The 17392-nt window shown below is 53.0% G+C and overlaps 1 protein-coding gene across 2 annotated transcripts in view; it reads right to left on the bottom strand.

The window, feature by feature from the left end:
• The window catches only part of KCND3 (potassium voltage-gated channel subfamily D member 3), a 199580-nt gene extending 182802 nt beyond the window's left edge, over window positions 1-16778 (bottom strand). For both annotated transcript variants that reach the window (XM_036122695.2, XM_036122696.2), the window contains exon 1: window positions 15599-16778. In XM_036122695.2, coding sequence (XP_035978588.1) covers window positions 15599-16704 — 1106 coding nt within the window. In that variant the 5' untranslated portion in view covers window positions 16705-16778. The remainder of the gene's footprint in view (window positions 1-15598) is intronic.
• Between the last annotated feature and the right edge of the window lie 614 nt (window positions 16779-17392).

The following is a 17392-nucleotide window of genomic DNA, read 5'->3' as shown; positions in this document are numbered from 1 at the left end:
GACAAGATCCCCATCAATCCTCTGAATTCTCCAGGCACAGAGTCACTCTCTGGGAAAAAGGGGTGGGTGGGTGAGGGGCTTACGTGAGAACCAGAAGCCCGAGTCCCGGCTCAGGATGATGCTTCTGCTAGGGGAGAAGGGTCACCTCTCAGGAGACGAACCTTCCAAGAATGGAGACACTCCAGATGGCAAAAAGAGCACAAGACCTAGAGGTTCCCCAGGGCCAGCAACAGCCTAGGGTTACACTGAGAACTCCCTCCCCACCCCTCCCTGCCAGTGGGCTTTCATATGTGCGTGCGCCTGCACACACACGCACACACACACATGCGCGTGCACACGCGCACACGCACGTGCCATGAGCATGGTGCCTGTTTCTGAGTCTCTCCTCCAACTTTTGCTTTTCATCTGGAACACTTTCTCTTTCCAGCTCTCCAAGCCAACTTCCTCCCAGGACGTACACACTTGTACAAGTTCTCTCTCGTCCGTGGCATCTCCAGTTCGAGCAGATCTGATGATGTGTGCGGCCCGGCCCTATCTGGATAGGAAATGGCCCAGAGCTACATGCCCCACCCCGAATATGGGCACATCCTCCCTCACCTCGCGCCATGAAATGCACAAACCTCGCCCCTGACACATCGTCCAGTCCTCCCTGGTTTAAAGTTCCGTCCGCCATCTTCTCTGACCCACACGGGTGCAGGTGCTTCTCGCTGTGGCTGAAGTGACCTGGCAGGGCATGATGAGGAAGGGATGGGCCAGAACCTGACAACTGAGCCCCTTCCGTGTGCCAGGCACTCTGCTGGGAGCTGGGGTCTGGGACCACAGTGCCTGCGTTGGGGGAGTGAGGGCCACCTACGCAGACAGGGCTGTTTACCCAGGTTTTCTGATGGCGGTGACAGAAGGCACAGAGCCCCCCCCAGGAGGAGACTCACTCACCTGGCCCATTTCCACCAAGTTTCCCTTCACTGCCACCACCGGCTGCCCGCCCCTCGGTCCTTGCCTTCTCTGCACATTGGGAAGAAAGCCCACGAGATGCTCCCAGCCAGAGAGAGCCCACACGTTGCTCACCCTCTCCCCAGTCCTCTGTGATCATTAAATGGTTGGTTTCATTCAAACACCTCAAGGTAATGTAAGCTGCACTGCCCACGCGAATGCTAATAGCACATATAGATTCCCCTGCGTTCCTGTGGTGAGCTCATGCCATAAAATAATGGGAGTGGAGAAGGGAGGGTCATTTCCAGACCCACGGGATAACAGGGGGAGAGAAGTAAGCTGGGGGGGATGGGGTGGGAAAGCAAGAAACCAGCGCCTGGTGCAGGCGTTGATGGGGATGGCATGACGGGAGACAGTGGGAGGGGTGGGGTTCCACTGGCCCCAGAATCCACCCGTCCGTGCTGTGCAGGCCCTTCGCTATTCACTCAAAGGGCGTGGTTTGGAGCTTGTTCACCCATGAAGCTTCCATTCCCTGAAGGGCTTGGGTCTTCCCCGGGCTGGGTCTGGGTCACCCTGAGGCTGTGCCAGGACAGATGTCCCAGGGTCTTCTCGCCACCGAGTCCCCTGGTAATTTCCCCAACCATAATTACAATTGCCTTGCAGAATGGTTTCCTTCACAGAACCTTCTGGGTTCTCAAAGCGCTCGCCCTTCTGGGGTGTAGAGGAAGCAGACTTGGGTTGAATACACAGAGGAGGGTGGTGATCACTGACTCTCTCCAAAATGGAATGAGCTGTAGCCAAAAGGGTAAACATCCATCCCTGAAAGTTCAGGCAGACCTGTTGCCATCTGCTGAGGAGGTTGTTGCGGGGGCAGGGGGGGTCCAGCTCTGAAGGGGGTAGCAAACTAGACTCTTTCTAAACCCAAGACTTGTGGAGCTCAAATAGCTGTCTGATGGTCCCACATCTTATGCCTTCCCCCCATCTGACCCATGTGGAGGAGCCCTGGGGCTGAATTCACAATTCCCTGCTCTCTCCAAACACAGTTCTATGTGGCTGTGGGCTGCTGACCTTGATCGTGTACGTCATCCTAGCTCACCATCAGACACCCTGGAGCTTTCTGGGGGAGTCTCCAAGCAGGACCTCCCAGGCCCCGTTGCAGACTTGCCTTTCTGTGGTCACTTTGCCCAGGGACTCTTAACTTTTTCCTCTTTGGAGGTGAAGAAAGGGAAATGGGAAGGTCCCCAATGCCCTGCCCATCTACCGGTGGGGGGTGGGAGGAGGGTTCTCCAGGCTGTGAATCATCCAGGCTACTGGACTAAAAATCAGTTTTCCTTCCAAGAGTGAGAAACTTACAGCTTGTGGAACTGTCTAGGAGGTGAAAACTCACTAAATTCAACCCCTCATCATTCAGAAGAGGATGCTGAGGACCAGAGAGAGAAAGCAGCTTGCCCAAGGTCTCAGAGCCTGCCAAAACCAGCCCCACAACCCACATCTCCTGGCTCCTAATCCGGTGGTCTTTCCATTGCCCTAGGGAGCCCCACCCCAGCCAAAGGATTCGGTCAACTCACGTGGGCCAGCACCTAACTCAGAGCATGAACGCAACAGCCTCTGCTCTTCAGATGAGAAGCTGACCTTACATGGAAATATTAAGAAAGTCAAACACGGTGTGTGGGTGGGGGGTTGGCATAACGCTTCATCATCCCTAAGCCCTGCCCAAACTCTGAGCATGGCAATCGGACCGCAGGAAAATGTTTTATTAATCGACACAATGCCCTTTTGCTAGTCCAGAGAGAAGCTTCTGCTGGAGAGGGGAGGGAGGAGAGGGAGACGGGGAGGCTTTGGCTCCAAAGACACAAGCCCTCAAGATATGAAACTCTGGAGAGAACTTCTAGCAGCTTCTGGAGGCAGAAGAGAAACTGGCCAGGGAAGAGGGGTAAAAAGAAAAACTAATGTAGGGTCACATATGGCAAATCACAACTCATGAAGAAAGAGTCACACCTGGTACTGTGATTCCTCATGGAGGGTGGGTGCAAAGTAACACCCGTGACCCATTGGGTGACACTCCCCAGGAGACTCCTCACCCTACCCCTGCCTGCCCCATCCCCGGGATCCACAGGCCACCCAGCACTATGCAGGGCCTAGAGCTGAGGGGCGTGGAGGACGAGCCAGCCTGCGTTCTGTTGCCGGGCTCTGACAGGCTCCCCAGCAGAGCTGCTCCCCGCTCCATTCCAAAACTCTGCGACTGGCCCCCAGCTCTCTGCTGCCTCACCTGCCGTCTCTCCAGGGTGCTCGGAGGGGCCGGTGAAAGGCCGTTGTGCCCAAAGGCCTGCAGAGGAGTGGGTGGGGATCCCCCCAACACCCAGACCACCCAGACGGAGGATATGGCAACAAAGCCACCTGGGACCAGAATCTCTCCAGGGAGGAAGATGGCACGAGATTTTCCAAAGTTATTCTAAAAGAAATTTACATAGGATATTTACATAGTATGCATATTTACCACTTTCCCTCTTCCTTAATTTTTTTTTTTTTTTGCACAAATTCTACTACTACACTAAAATTTTCCATCTCCTTTTTTTCCATCCTCCCTCCTGTTCACCAGGATTCACTGGGCCTGTTGGCCACCTCGCCCCCTGCCTGTCACCTGCAGTCATGTCTCTGTGGGCCCAGAGGAGCTTGATCCTTGCTGGCCTTGGCCCCAGAGGCTCTGCTCTGTCCTCCATCGCCATCCTCTGTCCACTCCTTATGCTCATGACCTTTGCCAAGAGGCGCGAGAGTTGTTGGCCCAGGCACATTAGCGCACTGGGGATGCTGTGTCTGCCTCCCTCTGCCGGAGACAGAGGCTGTGGAAGGCGATTTCCCCCAAGGGCCTCCCCAGGGAAATCTGGGTTGTTAGGGAGAGCGTAAGAGAGCCTGCGGGTCAGACCAGTGCACGTGTGAGTCCCAGCCTCTCTGGTTACCAGCGGTAGGCTCTGAGCAGGCCTCCCATTTCCTCAGCTTTAAAGCACAGACAACAGTAACCTCTCTCTCCTATGGTTAATGGGGGAGTTAAATGAGGAAATGCATATAAATAATTTATATCTAGCACAGGACCTGGGACACCATCAAAGCTCAATATTATCAGCTATTATTGTTGTTGTTGTTGTCGATGATGATGGTGAGGACCAGAAGTCCCTCACACGTCAGAGTGAGCCTATCTCTCCTCACTCAGTCTCCAGCAAGCATGGCAAACAGCTGCTTCTCAGCCTTCTGGACAGCAACCCTAATGAGACTCAAACATAGCTATTAAATCATCATTTCTGTCCTGAGGCCAGCCTCCCTTGGACTCCTAACCAACTGCAGAGAGCACTTCCACTTGGGGAGAGGCTAGAGGAGCTGTCCCTCTGAATCCTCGTGTCCTGACTCCTCATCTCTCTCCAGTGGGGCCGATGCCCTCCCTGTCTCTCCCCTTACCACCTTTCTCTCTTTCTTCTTGGCTTTTACTTCAACCATCCCATTTTATACATTCATTTTATCGTCTGCAGCTCTGGCGGGAATGCCGACCCCAGAGGACTTGTCTGTTCAGTTCATGAGTACCTCCTCAGGCCCCAGCACGTGGCCTGGCACATGCAGACCCACCATATTTGTTGAATAAATGATCGAAGGAATGAACACATCTAACTTTTGCACTACAACCTTTCAAGGGTCAACTGGAATGCCACCTCCTCCGAGAAGCCGTCTCTGATTCCTGCCTCCTGCACCTTCCCCTCACACTTTGCTACCCTTTCCTCATACCTCTTACCTTGCGGAGCCCGGACACATAGCTCTGTGCACACACGGCATCTCTGTTCCTGGGCCGAAGCTCTTTGTGAAGACTCTAAAGGAGTCAGGAGACTTCAGTCCGAGCCCACTCATGCTACTACAGCGTACGAGCTGGGGCAAGTTCCCTACACTCTCCGCATCTCAGTCTTCTCAGATGTAGAATGAGAGCCTAACACCCACCCCACAGGATTTAGTCCTCGCCCCGTTTTTTTCTTTGTAGCCCCTTAGGTCAACCAGGACGCCGTCTTGCTCACAGGCACAGCTCAATGCATGCTTGCTGAATTACTGAGCCATCGCTGTGCCCGTTGCTTACCACAGGGCCCAAGACAGGTATGTCTGGGAGGGGACAGGCCAGAGGAGGTTCCCAGGGATGCCAGCAGGGCGTCCGGCATTTCTCCCTAAGGAGAAGAGGGCAATGAGGGGCACGGGCAGCATCTTGAATCCCCAAAGCCTCTGCTCAGGGGTCTGGCCCTGCAAGGACCAGGACAGAGCCGCCCACGGAGGCTGGGCCACTCTGAGTTAGCATTGCCCCGGGCCAGGCACAGATGCTTTGTTGGTCTGTGACCATTCAGACCCCATCTATCCTCTCCACATGGCAATGTGAGGATCCTTTTAGTATTATTGTTTAGCAAAGCCCATAAACCAATTCTGCCTTCCTGGGTCAGAGCTGTTTATTTAATTAGCATTGTACGAGACTAAAAGAAAACCTTGTTTGACTCAGAAAACCAATATGACCTTTTGGCCCCAGCAGAGATGCAGCATGACAGGGAACGCCCACGGGCCAAGGAGAGAAGCTGAATGCAAGTGTCCGCAAAGCCATTCCATGGGTGGGAGCAGCGTTCCTTAAGGAGGCAAGGTGCCGAGAAGTGGGGCCTCACCTCCACCCTCCCTTCGGTTTTCTTTGGTAATATCTATTCCCTGCTGCAGCCCATCCCCAAACTGCCTTGCTAGCCCCCTTCTCCGTGTTAAGCTCCAGACCCACTTTCCCACCTGCCTGCCGCCTCCCTCCAAGCCATCCAGGGTCAACAGCAAATACCCAAGCTCCAAAGTCAAGTTCACGGTCTCTACCTTTCCCTTGCCCTTCTGCCAAACTGCTCCTCCTCTGACGTTCGCCGTCTCCCCATCACCAATCACCCAGTCTTATAATCCCAGAGTTCACTTAGACTTCTCTTCTCCTGGATGCCTTTCCACTCTACCTCCTTCTGTCCCTTTCCACTGTGACCATCCCAATCAGGCCTCCCACACGCCCTTCCTGGATCAGTCTGCTGGCTGACCTCACAATGGGTCTAACATTCAACCAGAACACTGCTCCAAATAAACCTTCCTAATCACTGCAACACGGACCACCTTTAGTGGTTCCCTGACACCTACCAAATAAATGCCTTAGCCTAATAGTTTAGGACCTCCGTGTCTCTAGCAAGCCTTTTATTCCTGTCTACCTCCAGCCATTCCCCTCATATGCCCTAAACACCAGCAAAGCAGCATATTGGTTAAGCTCCCAAGCACCGTGCCCTTTTGCAATTTACTCGGATTTCCCATTTCCGCATCTCAAAATCCTACCCACTGTTGTTGGTCTAGCTGAAATGTCACCTTTTCCGTGAAGCCAATCACTCATTCAGCAGCAAATATTTATTAAGCATTTATTCTGTGCCAAACACTTCCTGATCACTTCGGAACATGCCCCATCCTCCCTCGTCTGCTCATAAACATACTCAAATCCCCTGCTGTACTGTAAACTTCTTAGGGACAGGAGCGAGGGCTTATTTATTTCTATTTCCCCAACACTGACTAACTGCATGCATCACAAACACGGGGTATAATATTTGTTAAACTGCATCAAGATTTATGCTGTCTGTGGTTTTAATATCATTTAGTTTACAATTCCCCTACTTTTTTTTTTTCTGCTTAAGTATGCACGACCAGGAAGAAGTAAAAATAAACTAATGATACTTCTCAGCAGCTCTAAGCCTGTAATTATGGTGAACTCTAAGTTATCCTTGACACTGGAACCATCATGCTGGAGAGAATCTCCCACCAGAAGCATAAAAGCATCATCGCCATCAGTCTTTGACATATACTGTATGACTGTCGAGGAGCTGATTCGCCTTTTTAACTTTGTGTGCCCAATCGGGGTGGTATCTGCCTCTACAGTCCTGAGAGCTGGCTGAGTAAGAGGGATGGAAAGAACAACGGAGGTCTAGCTGGTGGGGGGGTCCAGTCTGGGACAGAATGTCTGCCCTGCGCAACCTCGAGGCAAGACTGGACAGTCACGGTGTCACGAGCACTCGGCACTGGCCGGTTTCTTTCAGACGACCGCAAGGGCAGAGACATCCCAGCCCCCTGGCAGCTCAGGGTCCAGAATCGATTTGTGTTTTAAGGACAACGCCCAAGCGTCAGTGGGACGAGTAAGGTTCTGGGATGGAAGAGGGCTGTGCTTCCAGCCTTGCGGGCATCAGGATGGTGCCTCGCTGTGCCACCGGGAACCGCCACACGCAAACCACAGAAAATGAGATTTGCAATTCTGCACTGATAGCCAGATAATGTAGGGGGGCAAGCTCCCCTCTTCCACTTCTGAAGCAAACAAATATCACATGGGGTGATTCCGCAGCTGCATTAGTTGGGGAAAATTGATGCACATTTCATGTGTCAGGGAGCTGAATCCCAGAGAATGGAGCCAGCCTCCCAGAAAATGGTTTCTTTATATAGTTCCATCCATTTATTGTTTGATTGGACTTTCTGTATATTAAATTCAAGCTGTTCTGCCGCTCGTGGGCATTATGATGCGTTGGCTCCGTGGGAAATAATGAAGGTGATGGGATTTTACGGCATCACATTACAAAGGAGGCGTCCCCAGCCTCATCCATCTCTCCATCAACGAGCTTGTGTGTGAGGTGGCACTTATATTAAAACGATTTTTCTGATTCAGTTTAATGACACTCATTCCAGTCCTGACACCCAGAATATGATTACATGAGCCAGATGCAATCTTCCTCCATCCAGTCATGGTCAGCCAAAGCTGAGTTATCCTCCCTCCTGGTCCCCCACCTTCCCATGCACCCGACATTTGCATGGCACTGGGCAGAGGGAGGTGGGGGCCGGGGAGGAGAGGCCTCGGTTCCGGCCTGGGAAACGCGGGCTGGACGGAGGCCCGAGCACAGGACTCAACTTGGAGGCCACGGTCTCTGAGCCCTCTGGCCCAGAACTTTGGGCGCTCCAAGGCACTGTGGTAACTCCTTCCCCCTTGTCACAAACAAGTCCCCATTGGAAGTTGGTCTGAGGTCACTATGGAACACTCTTTCCAAAAGAGATTGCTGCGGGACTGGTCCCTACTTCCAAAAAAGAAAAACTGCTTAGATATTACCAGAGGATGAGCACTTAGGATATGAGTACGGTGTTGGCTTCTTGGAAGGAGTTGGTTGTGTTCAGGGCCACCTGCCCGAGCACAGGGGCTGGGAGCCTCCCAGCTAAGTCTCTGCTCCTCTCCCTGCCCGGGGAGGGGTTGGCGGGGGGGGGACGGGGAAGCTCCCAGCCATGACTGTATGTGAACCAGAGCCCTGCGTGGCCCAGAACAGGAGCTCCCTCCTGGATGAGAGAGGCAAAAACACTCTAGCAGTTATTGAGTGGTTCTGGCCCTCCCCTGAGGAGAGGGAGGGCCAGGCTTCCTTTTATTTACACTATTTTCAGGCAGAATAATTGCTGCTCCTCAGGAAGAATCATGTTTATGTTTACGGGTGTGTTTGAAGAGGGAAACCCAAACAAAACCAGAGAAAGGGAGAGAGAGCGAGATTGAGATTGATTTTGAGAGATTTAGGAGGAGAGCTGTGAAATGGGCATCAGCCTGAAAATCCCCTCCCCAGAATTGGAGCAATTTGAATTGCTGGCTTGGAAGACCAATCTAAAGTAATGGTTCTAGTGTGAAGCACCCAAAAGTCTCCTATCCCATCCATGTGAATCCATCCCTCCCCCGCCTGCAGCACTGACACCCTGCCCACCCCTCCGTCTCAGCTGCTAACAGAGCCACTGACTTCCATTTCCCTTTCTGAACCAAGACTGTCCCCCAGCGTGGTAAGCACGGTGCCCAGCCCTTGGCAGATGCTTGGTATTCACTGCTGTGTTGAAAGGAAACCACAGGGGTGCCTGTGTGGCCCATTTGGTTAAGCTTCTGACTCTTGGTTTTGGCTCAGGTCATGATCTCAGGGTCGTGGGTTCAAGCCCCACGTAAGGCTCTGTGCTCAGGGTGGAGTCTGCTGGAGATTCTCTCTCTCTCCCTCTCCTTCTGCCTCTCCCCCCAGTCATGTGCTCTAAATAAATAAATAAATAAATAAATAAAACCTTTAAAGAAAAGAAAGGAAACCCCAAACCAGGTACAGATGTTCCTGCTTGCAGGCAACCCCAGCCCGGGTCTCAGACACCCATGCTCCAACTTGGGCTCTGGGGCTTGTTCACTTCATCCATACTGGGGTCTCACTGCCCTGGGCATTGAAGCCACCCTCTTGCAAGAGGCCCCTTCTTGTGCAATGCTTCTCCCGGGGTGGACAAGGTCTTTAGGACCATGTCTTCCTGGGCCGGTCCTTGCTACGGGAGCTGAGAAAGTCTTGGGCGGCTGTCGTGGTAGAAGCAGGACCGGCATCGCTCCCTGTTGCCCCTGCCTTCAAATACACGCAAAATCTCTCAGTTCCCCGCTCCCTGCTGCCAACGCCCTTGGCCCAGCCACCATCATCATCCGCTGCATAGACTATGATGGTGGCTTCTCCTGACAAAGTATTCACTACCCAGCAGCCAGAGTGATCCTTTGCAAACCTAAGTGAGGCCTACTTAAAACCCTCCAATGGCTTCCCATTCCAGGCAGAGAAAAAGACAAAGGGCCAAGCCTTTGATCCCGAGGGCCCTGCATGAGCTGCTTCCCCCATTACCTCCTGTACCTGGTCCCTGCTCCTGCCGCTTGACCATTAGGACCTTGTAGCTATTACAAGAACAGCACGCCAAGGCCTCTCCTGCCTGATGGCCTTTGCATTTGCTGTTCTCTTGGCCTGGAGTGCTTTTCCCTAAGCTACCCACATTCTTTCAGGTGTCTGCTCAAATATCACCTGAGCTCCTGACATAAAATAGCAACTCTCCCTCGCTCCACCACCTTCCCACACTCAGTGCTCCCTGTTTATGCCACCAGGCTTTATTTTTCTCTGGAGCATGAATTGCTGCCTCACGGAATGTATTTATCTGCTGATCTATATACTATCTGGGCTCCTCCACTAGAATGTAAGCTCCACAAGATCAGAGACTACTTTCTTTGCTGCCATATTCTTAGGGCCTAGTGGCTACTCAACAAATATCGGTTGCATAAAGAATCGAATGGAGGAAAATTTCATGGACGGGGGCACTTATCTCTGGCTCCCTTTCTGCTCTTCCCTGGCCCCAGAGTCTACAGTGGGAAGCATGGCCAAGTGGCCAAAAATACTGAAGGACGAGGGTTGAAACTTCCCGTGCAAGAAAGGCCCCAACATGCTAAGGCTGACGTCAGAACTAGAGAATGCCCCACTTGGCCTCACCATCTCCACCCTGCCCACAAATGGATATTTGTCTGATCTGACCAAATAGCCCACATTTGGATAGCACTTCCACTGGTTCTTAAAATGGCCAGGAGATGGTTAGCAAGTGAGGAAACTGAAGACAGGTAAACTGGGGTACAAACCTGTTTAGTTGAACAGCTATCTAGTGAGACCCTGACTTAGGCACAGATCATACAATGATCTCTGGAATAGAGACCTGCCCTTGAAGAGCTCACATCCTGGGAGAAAGACACATAAGCGGATCAAGTTAATAAAATATGGCAACTGACAAGACAGAGGTATGTCAGGGCTGCAGTGGGAAGCAAGAAGAAGGGTGCCTAGTACACCCCGGTACCGGGGGTCGCAGGAAGGACTCTGGAGGAGATGATGTGGGGCTGAGCTATGACAGGTGATGGGAGCTAGCCAGACACAGAGCGAAGTGAGGGGCTGTCTCTGGAGTGGCAGGAAGAATATGAGTACAGGCCTCTTTTTCTGACCCTTGGTCTACTGCTCTTGCCACCATCTCTTGTTTTGGTTCAAAGGAAGAGAAGTGAGTCTCATTCAATTCTTGCTGTCTGGACCTTACACTGGGCTGATGTGCAATCATGGCGCTTTGTATTTGCAGGGCCTGGTGCACAGTAAGCACTCAATAAATGTTGAATGAATGCAAGATTCCTTGTCAGGATGTGGATCTGTATCTTCTCTTAGGAATTGCAGCACCCGAGAACTGTTGGTTAAGAAGTGTCAAACCAAGAAAAGACCTTGGGGTCATTCATTTCCAATAAGTGTGGCTATGACCAGATCTCCCTGGGCAGGGACACACCACCATCCATGTAGGCACAGCTGACCACTGTCCTAGGCCAAGGCACTTGGGAGTTGGGAGGAGGGCTGGTGGGCCCCGGAGGCAGTGGATGAAGGTGCAGCCAGAATTTGGGGGATTGAAGGGTTAACCAGATCCCAGATTGGCTCCACTTCTGGCGCTGGGGGGTAGCCTGGTCAAGCACCCCATTCCGTGATGTGCCTGTATTGATTGTCCAGGCCGGACTCCCAGTCTTGCAAAACCTCAGGCAGGCCCCTTCCAGGATTATGTTTTAAAGGGAAATGCAAATCACCTGGAGGCTGCTTCATGCTTGGAAGAAGTAAAAATCGATTCTGTTTTAGTTAAAGTGATTTTTGGACACTGTCAAAAGCTCTCTCATCTCAGGGCATGGGGTGACAGATAGGCTGCCTGTCTCAATTACATAAGCAAGCCAACCAGGCAGCAGCAGGCCATCTTACCAGGAGCAAGTCTTCTCTGGGCCCTTCCCAAGCCCCCACCCCCCCACCCCCCGCCCTGAAGATAGCCAAGACGGCCTCATCCCCTCCAGTCTCGGAGCTGGCCTTCGATAGCCCTGGTGGGTGCTCACTTGCGAGGCTTTCCTTCCGCACGCTCTCCTCTTCCCCACTCTGAACTGGAGCCTCACCCACAGACTGACTCAGACAGTCTAGGCCAATCGTGATGCCAAGCCAAGTCAAACAAAATTCAGAAGGAAAATCTGCTTTAAAAAGTCTACAACATAGACTACCTTCATAAACTAGACATGTTGGTCTTATTTAATATTGGGAGTTCTGTCTTATCCCTTTCCTCTGTTAGCTGAGATAATTGAGGATTTTATTTATAGCAGCAATTATGAGCACCGAAATTAATCCTTTCATGGCGCATGTGGGAGCTCTACGGTCAAGGCGGCATAAGGGAAACATGGCTGGCCATGCAGGTCTTCCCTACCAGCACAAGAAGCTGCAAAGGTCAGCCATCCTCGAGCCTCGGCGGCAGTTGGGCCGTTATTGTTCTGTGTGCTTAAGGTATTTTGAGATATTAAATAAACAGAAATGATTGGTTCCAGGAGATCCCTCCCTGGAGGACACCTGAGTAACTCATCAGTGAATCCTGGGAAGGCGGGCAGAGATGGGAACTGGAGCGAGGGAGCGTGAACTCTGCTCGGCACTTCGGTCCTCAGCCCAGCCCCGTGGCCTGTCAGTCAGCCCTCCTCTGCAAAGGAGCCGAAGACAGTTCCTCCCAGACTAAAACGGGAACTTGGGGCAGGATTAGGGCAGGGAGGGTCTGCAGACGGGAAGAACGAAGGGTCTGCTGGGAGCCGTTAGAAGTAGCTGGACAGACCGTGGAATGTGGCAGAATATTGGCCCTTGGTATCCCACAGCCACTTGGGGGCTCAAATGCCAGCAAGGAATAAGAAAAAGAAGGGCTCTCTGGAATCGCTTAGGCCTACAGCTAGCCAGTGAATAAGTTCAGGACAGGAACCAGCCAGGGGAGAGGGAAAAGTTTCCAGGGTCGAGTTGGGAAGACCTCTGAGCAGAGCAAGAAGACCCCCGCCCCTGATGTTGCAGAGTGTCCCAGGGGATGGGCCAGAGGCCAGGTGAAGGCTGCCCTCCTCTGCCCCCAGGGGCCAGGGCTGGGGCAGAGCACGCATCTTAGGTCCACCCTAGAAAGGGTGGACGGGCAGGTCTGGAAAGGACTGAGAACAGTATCAGGCCAGGTAAATGGAAAAGGCACCCCATTCACAGTGACCAAGCCATTGAAAAACGTTTTGCCAAGTACCTGCTATGTATAGCTAAGCAGTGAGCCTGGCAATGGTTCCACCTGCCAACTCAGGTCAAAGTCAAAGTTGCCCAATCCAGCATTCAACCACACCAGCCAGGGCGGAGGAAGAAAACCCTGCTGTCCCATTACTTATCCGAGGTTAAGGAAGACACGACTGAAGGAAGGCTTCTTGTCCTGCTCATTCGCTTCCCCTCCCAGAGGCCAGACGTTCTGATGCACACGGAAGAGCACGGCGAGGAGCCCACCGGGCCACAGTCAGGGGAAGCATGCTACTCCCCTTTCCTTCCTCTTCACCTTCACTCTCTGGCAGAGGCCCCCTGCTCCCTGCTATCCCCTCCCCGCCTCAGAAAGTACATACAAGGCCAAGACTGTCCATCCCCTGACACTGGCCTCGCCCTTGACCTAGAGGGTGGATGCTAAAGGACATCAGTGATCTCCCCAGCGACAGTAAAACAGCGGATTCTGCCAGGAATGCAGCCATCTGATTCCCAAGGCAGCATTTAAACGGGCCAGATGGAAACGTTTGGTTTATAAATTCCCTGTGTGCCTAGGACAGTGGCTGCAGTACTCACTGTGTCCGTGTTCAAGAGCGACGTGACTAGAATAAACTGACCCCCCAAGGCCATAATATAAAAGATGGAACCCTGGAGGTCTACTTTCCCCCCACGGCCCCGAACGGTATGGGGACACGCAGAGTGGCGAGTGAACAGGGAACGGGCGCTGGAGACAGCCAGACTGGCATTGGGAAATCAGGTCTGCCCTGATCAGCTGTACGGTACTTGATCTCTCTGGGCCTCGCCTGCTGCATCTGCAAAGTGGGATGGCATTTTTCCTAGCAGGGCTGTTGTGAAGACTCAAAGGGGTAATATATGCAAAGTGCTCAGTGCACCGCTGACACACGGTAGACGCACATATGCTGTTACCCTAATAATAAAAAGTAATAGGCAGGTGGCCCCTGAAGTTTCCATCGATCTCCTCTGAAGCGATCCCACTTTAACTCTGACATCCACCCATCTGCCCTGTTTTCTCCCCACGGCAGTCCTGAGGCATCACTCTGGTGTCATGAGTCCCATCAAAGGGCACGTAAGGGCACGCGGGATGGTCACAGCCACGTCAGGAGCAGGGCCAGGGAGGTCCTGGCCTTGGGGGGGGGGTTCCCCTTCAGGAAAGTGAAGGGATGGTCAGGGTCGGCCTTGAAGGGGCAAAGATGCCTCCTTCTCCTGACACGGTGACCAGTTCCCAGACCACTTTATCCCTAAATATCCCACTGTGCCAAGAGACAAGGTCAAACGACCAGACGCTCCTACCCACTCCGGGTGTGAGTGGCTGTTCAAAGAACTATGTGTGTGTTGGAGAGAGAGGAAGGGGCAGGATGGCCTGTTTCTGACAGACAAGAGGGAAAGGAAATGCCCCCATCAAATGTGTCCTCCACAAATGGACAATGACACTCCTTGCCCGCCCCACCCCCCTGTGTGGCCCAATGACAAATGTAATCATTTTAAAAGGTCCTGTCACCTGCTCAGTCATTCCCAATAAGCATACACAGCACTATGGAAAAACCGACACCAGCGCCACGGGGTGTCAGTCAGGAAAAAAAAAAAATCAAATCACCAGGACGCCACCAACCAAATTGTCAAAGACCAAATAAAAAGCTTCATGAATTCTCCATCAGCAATATAACGCTTCCTGGCCTAAGCAAATACAGACCCAGCATACGAATTGTAAAGGGATTTTGCATTAGCCTCAATGACTTCCAACGGCCGAAGCAGAAACGCCTAAGAAATTCATGTCTCCTCCATAAAGTGGCCGCTGTTGGCTCTAATCCTGTTAGGGGGAAGATTGCAATCTCCTTCCCGAGCCCCTTCCTCAGATGGAAAGCTTCACATGCCAGCACCATAAACACATTTCTGCGACCTCAGCTAGAGAAGGGACCTCGGGGAGATGGAAGAGACGGCGTCACCCGTGGCCCTTGCTGAGTGCCTCTCCCTCCCTGGGATGATCCTGCTACTTCTGTGTCTGCCCATGTGATCTCTTCAGACCATCTCACCATGGCCCAGGTAGGCCGGGTCATTCAATCACAGAGAACTCCTCCTTCAGTGAGAAAAAAACAAGTCGGGCGCTCCGCTTTGCAGGAAACCCAAGTTGAGAGTCACTTAGAGAAAGTCTGCTCAGAGCCACCAAACCCTGGAGCGTCTGTGGCAGGAGAGAAGAGAAGGAAAGCAAAAGAGAAATAGCCTGCAGATGCACTATAGAGAAGTGCAGGAAGGATCCAAAGAGAGTGCTCTCGGCGTCTTCTGGTTAATGGAACTGTGTGCCCTCCTTACCACATTCACCGAACTCCTCAGGCCCTTCTTCCTTCCCACCTGCTACCCCGTTTCCCCCCCGCGGCAGCCCTTATAAGCGAAGGGGCATATAAGAACGCAGCAATCACCACTCACTCCACCCCACACACATACACAGAATGCAGGGCTGAAAAGAAAAATGGTGGCTTAATTTTCCATGTTTTATAAAATGCATGTCCCCCCAAAAGAAAACTCAATTCAGAGCAAGCTCTCACCTCCCAAATGAATCACATGTGTGCCTTCCTCTTTCTGATGAGGCAACTCCCCTTGCTCCTACGACTTGGACAAGTGACTCCATTCTCGTCTGCCGGATCCTGCTACCATCCAAATGTAACCTCCCTCCCATGTAACCTCCGCCCTACCGGCCACCGGCACAGACTTACCCTAGGGTGGTCATGGTGACAATGGTGTACCAAAAAGAGGCAGGGATGCTCGTGAACTTGCTGGCAGAGGAGCCCTTCTCGGCGTAAAACATCACAGTGGCAAAGATGATGATGGCCATGGTGAGGGAGAAGAGGAGAAAGCCGAGTTCAGAGGCACAGCTCTTGAGTGTGTAGCCCAGGATCCGCAAGCCCTGGGAGTGGCGTGAGAACTTGAAGATCCGGAAGACGCGGAAGACCCGGAGCGTGACGAAGGCGCCGGACACGTCCTCATTGTTGGTCATGACCAGGCCGATGTAGTAGGGCATGATGGCCACCACATCGATGATGCTCATCACGCTGCGGATGAAGCGGTAGCGGCTGGGCGCCGCGAAGAGCCGGAGAAGGTACTCCACGGTGAAGATCATGACGCAGGCTGTGTCCAGGCAGAAGAAGGCCACCGAGTAGCGCTCCCCGCATGGCAGCTCCTTGCTCCCAGGCACCGTGCCGCACGGCACCGTCTCCACCACGTTGGTGATGACCGACACGGCGATGAAGAAGCCAGTCACGTAGTAGAAGACCAAGGCCAGCGTGCTGGTGTGCGGGTTCTCGAAGGCCCGCCACATGGTCTGGCGGAAGCTGAGCGAGGGCATGGACTCCTGGTTGTTCTCCGAGTCGTTGTCGTCCATGAGCCGCTCGGCGTTCTCCCGCTTGCGGTCCTTGTACTCCTCGTAGCAGCAGTCGCCGATGATCTCCGGCAGGATGCCGTAGAAGGCCAGCTCATCGTCGTAGGCCGAGATGCACTCGTAGCGCGGGTAGTGCAGCTTGCCCGTGCGGTAGAAGTTGAGGACACACCGGAACACTTCGGGGTCCCGGTCAAAGAAGTACTCCTTGGTGTCCTCGTTGAAGAAGAACTCCTTCTCTGTGCTGCCCAGCAGCGTGTCCGGGTAGCGCTCCAGCGTGGTCCGCCAGGTCTGGAACCTCCGGCCGCTCACGTTGAGGACGATCAGTTCATCCTGCCGCTTGTTCTTGTCGGCAGGGGCGAGGGGCATGGGGCAGTTGGCCACCGGCATCCACCCGATGGCCGCCGCCCGCGCAAAAGGCAGCCAGGCTGCCACGCCGGCCGCCATGCTGACTCCAGCTCTTGGGCCGGCTGCTGCTCGGAGGTGGAGGCTTCACACACCAGCTTGGAGTTCGTTCCGCGACCCCTGGGAGACAGGAGGAGAGAGCAGAGAACCGGGTGAGTCCGCGATTGCCTCCCTACTAGGAAGCGGGACACAGGGAAGGATAAGTGCCAAGTGAGACGGCGAGAGTCTGGAAGGCAAATCAATGAAACCAAAGTCACTACCCAAGGGCGGCGACTTGATTCTTTTTCCTCCCCTCCTAGGGAGAGCACCTCACATGGCACAGGGCAGCCTGTGTTGGGCTCACCAGATGTTGTTGACTGCCCGACAAATTGTCAAGTTCCAGGAAGGCTCAGCAGCATTTGGAGGGAAAGGCTCTTTAGGAGGAAGATCTGGGAAGACGTGGGTAATAATCAGCTCTGAAAGGTTATGGCGTTATTACGAATTTAAATTGGGAGAGGGTAAATGAGTTCTCATTAAACGAATTTAAAAGTGGGATAAACATGCTAATTTTTATTTCACTCTTCACCCACCAGGGTAATCAGGAATGGGGGGTGGGTAAGGGAGATCAGGTAAACACATTCTTTCTACTCCTCACTGCTGAGGTGGAGGCTGGGCCTGCCCATGTCTGGAAAGTTCTCCGAGATGGCAGGTAAAGACGGTAGGCCCAGAGCTCGGTACAGTTCTGTTCCCC

The sequence above is a fragment of the Halichoerus grypus genome, chromosome 5, assembly GCF_964656455.1.
Source record: "Halichoerus grypus chromosome 5, mHalGry1.hap1.1, whole genome shotgun sequence".
Taxonomy (NCBI): domain Eukaryota; kingdom Metazoa; phylum Chordata; class Mammalia; order Carnivora; family Phocidae; genus Halichoerus; species Halichoerus grypus.
The sequence above is the reverse complement of the archived record's forward strand: the minus strand, read 5'-3'. Positions and strand labels throughout refer to the sequence as shown.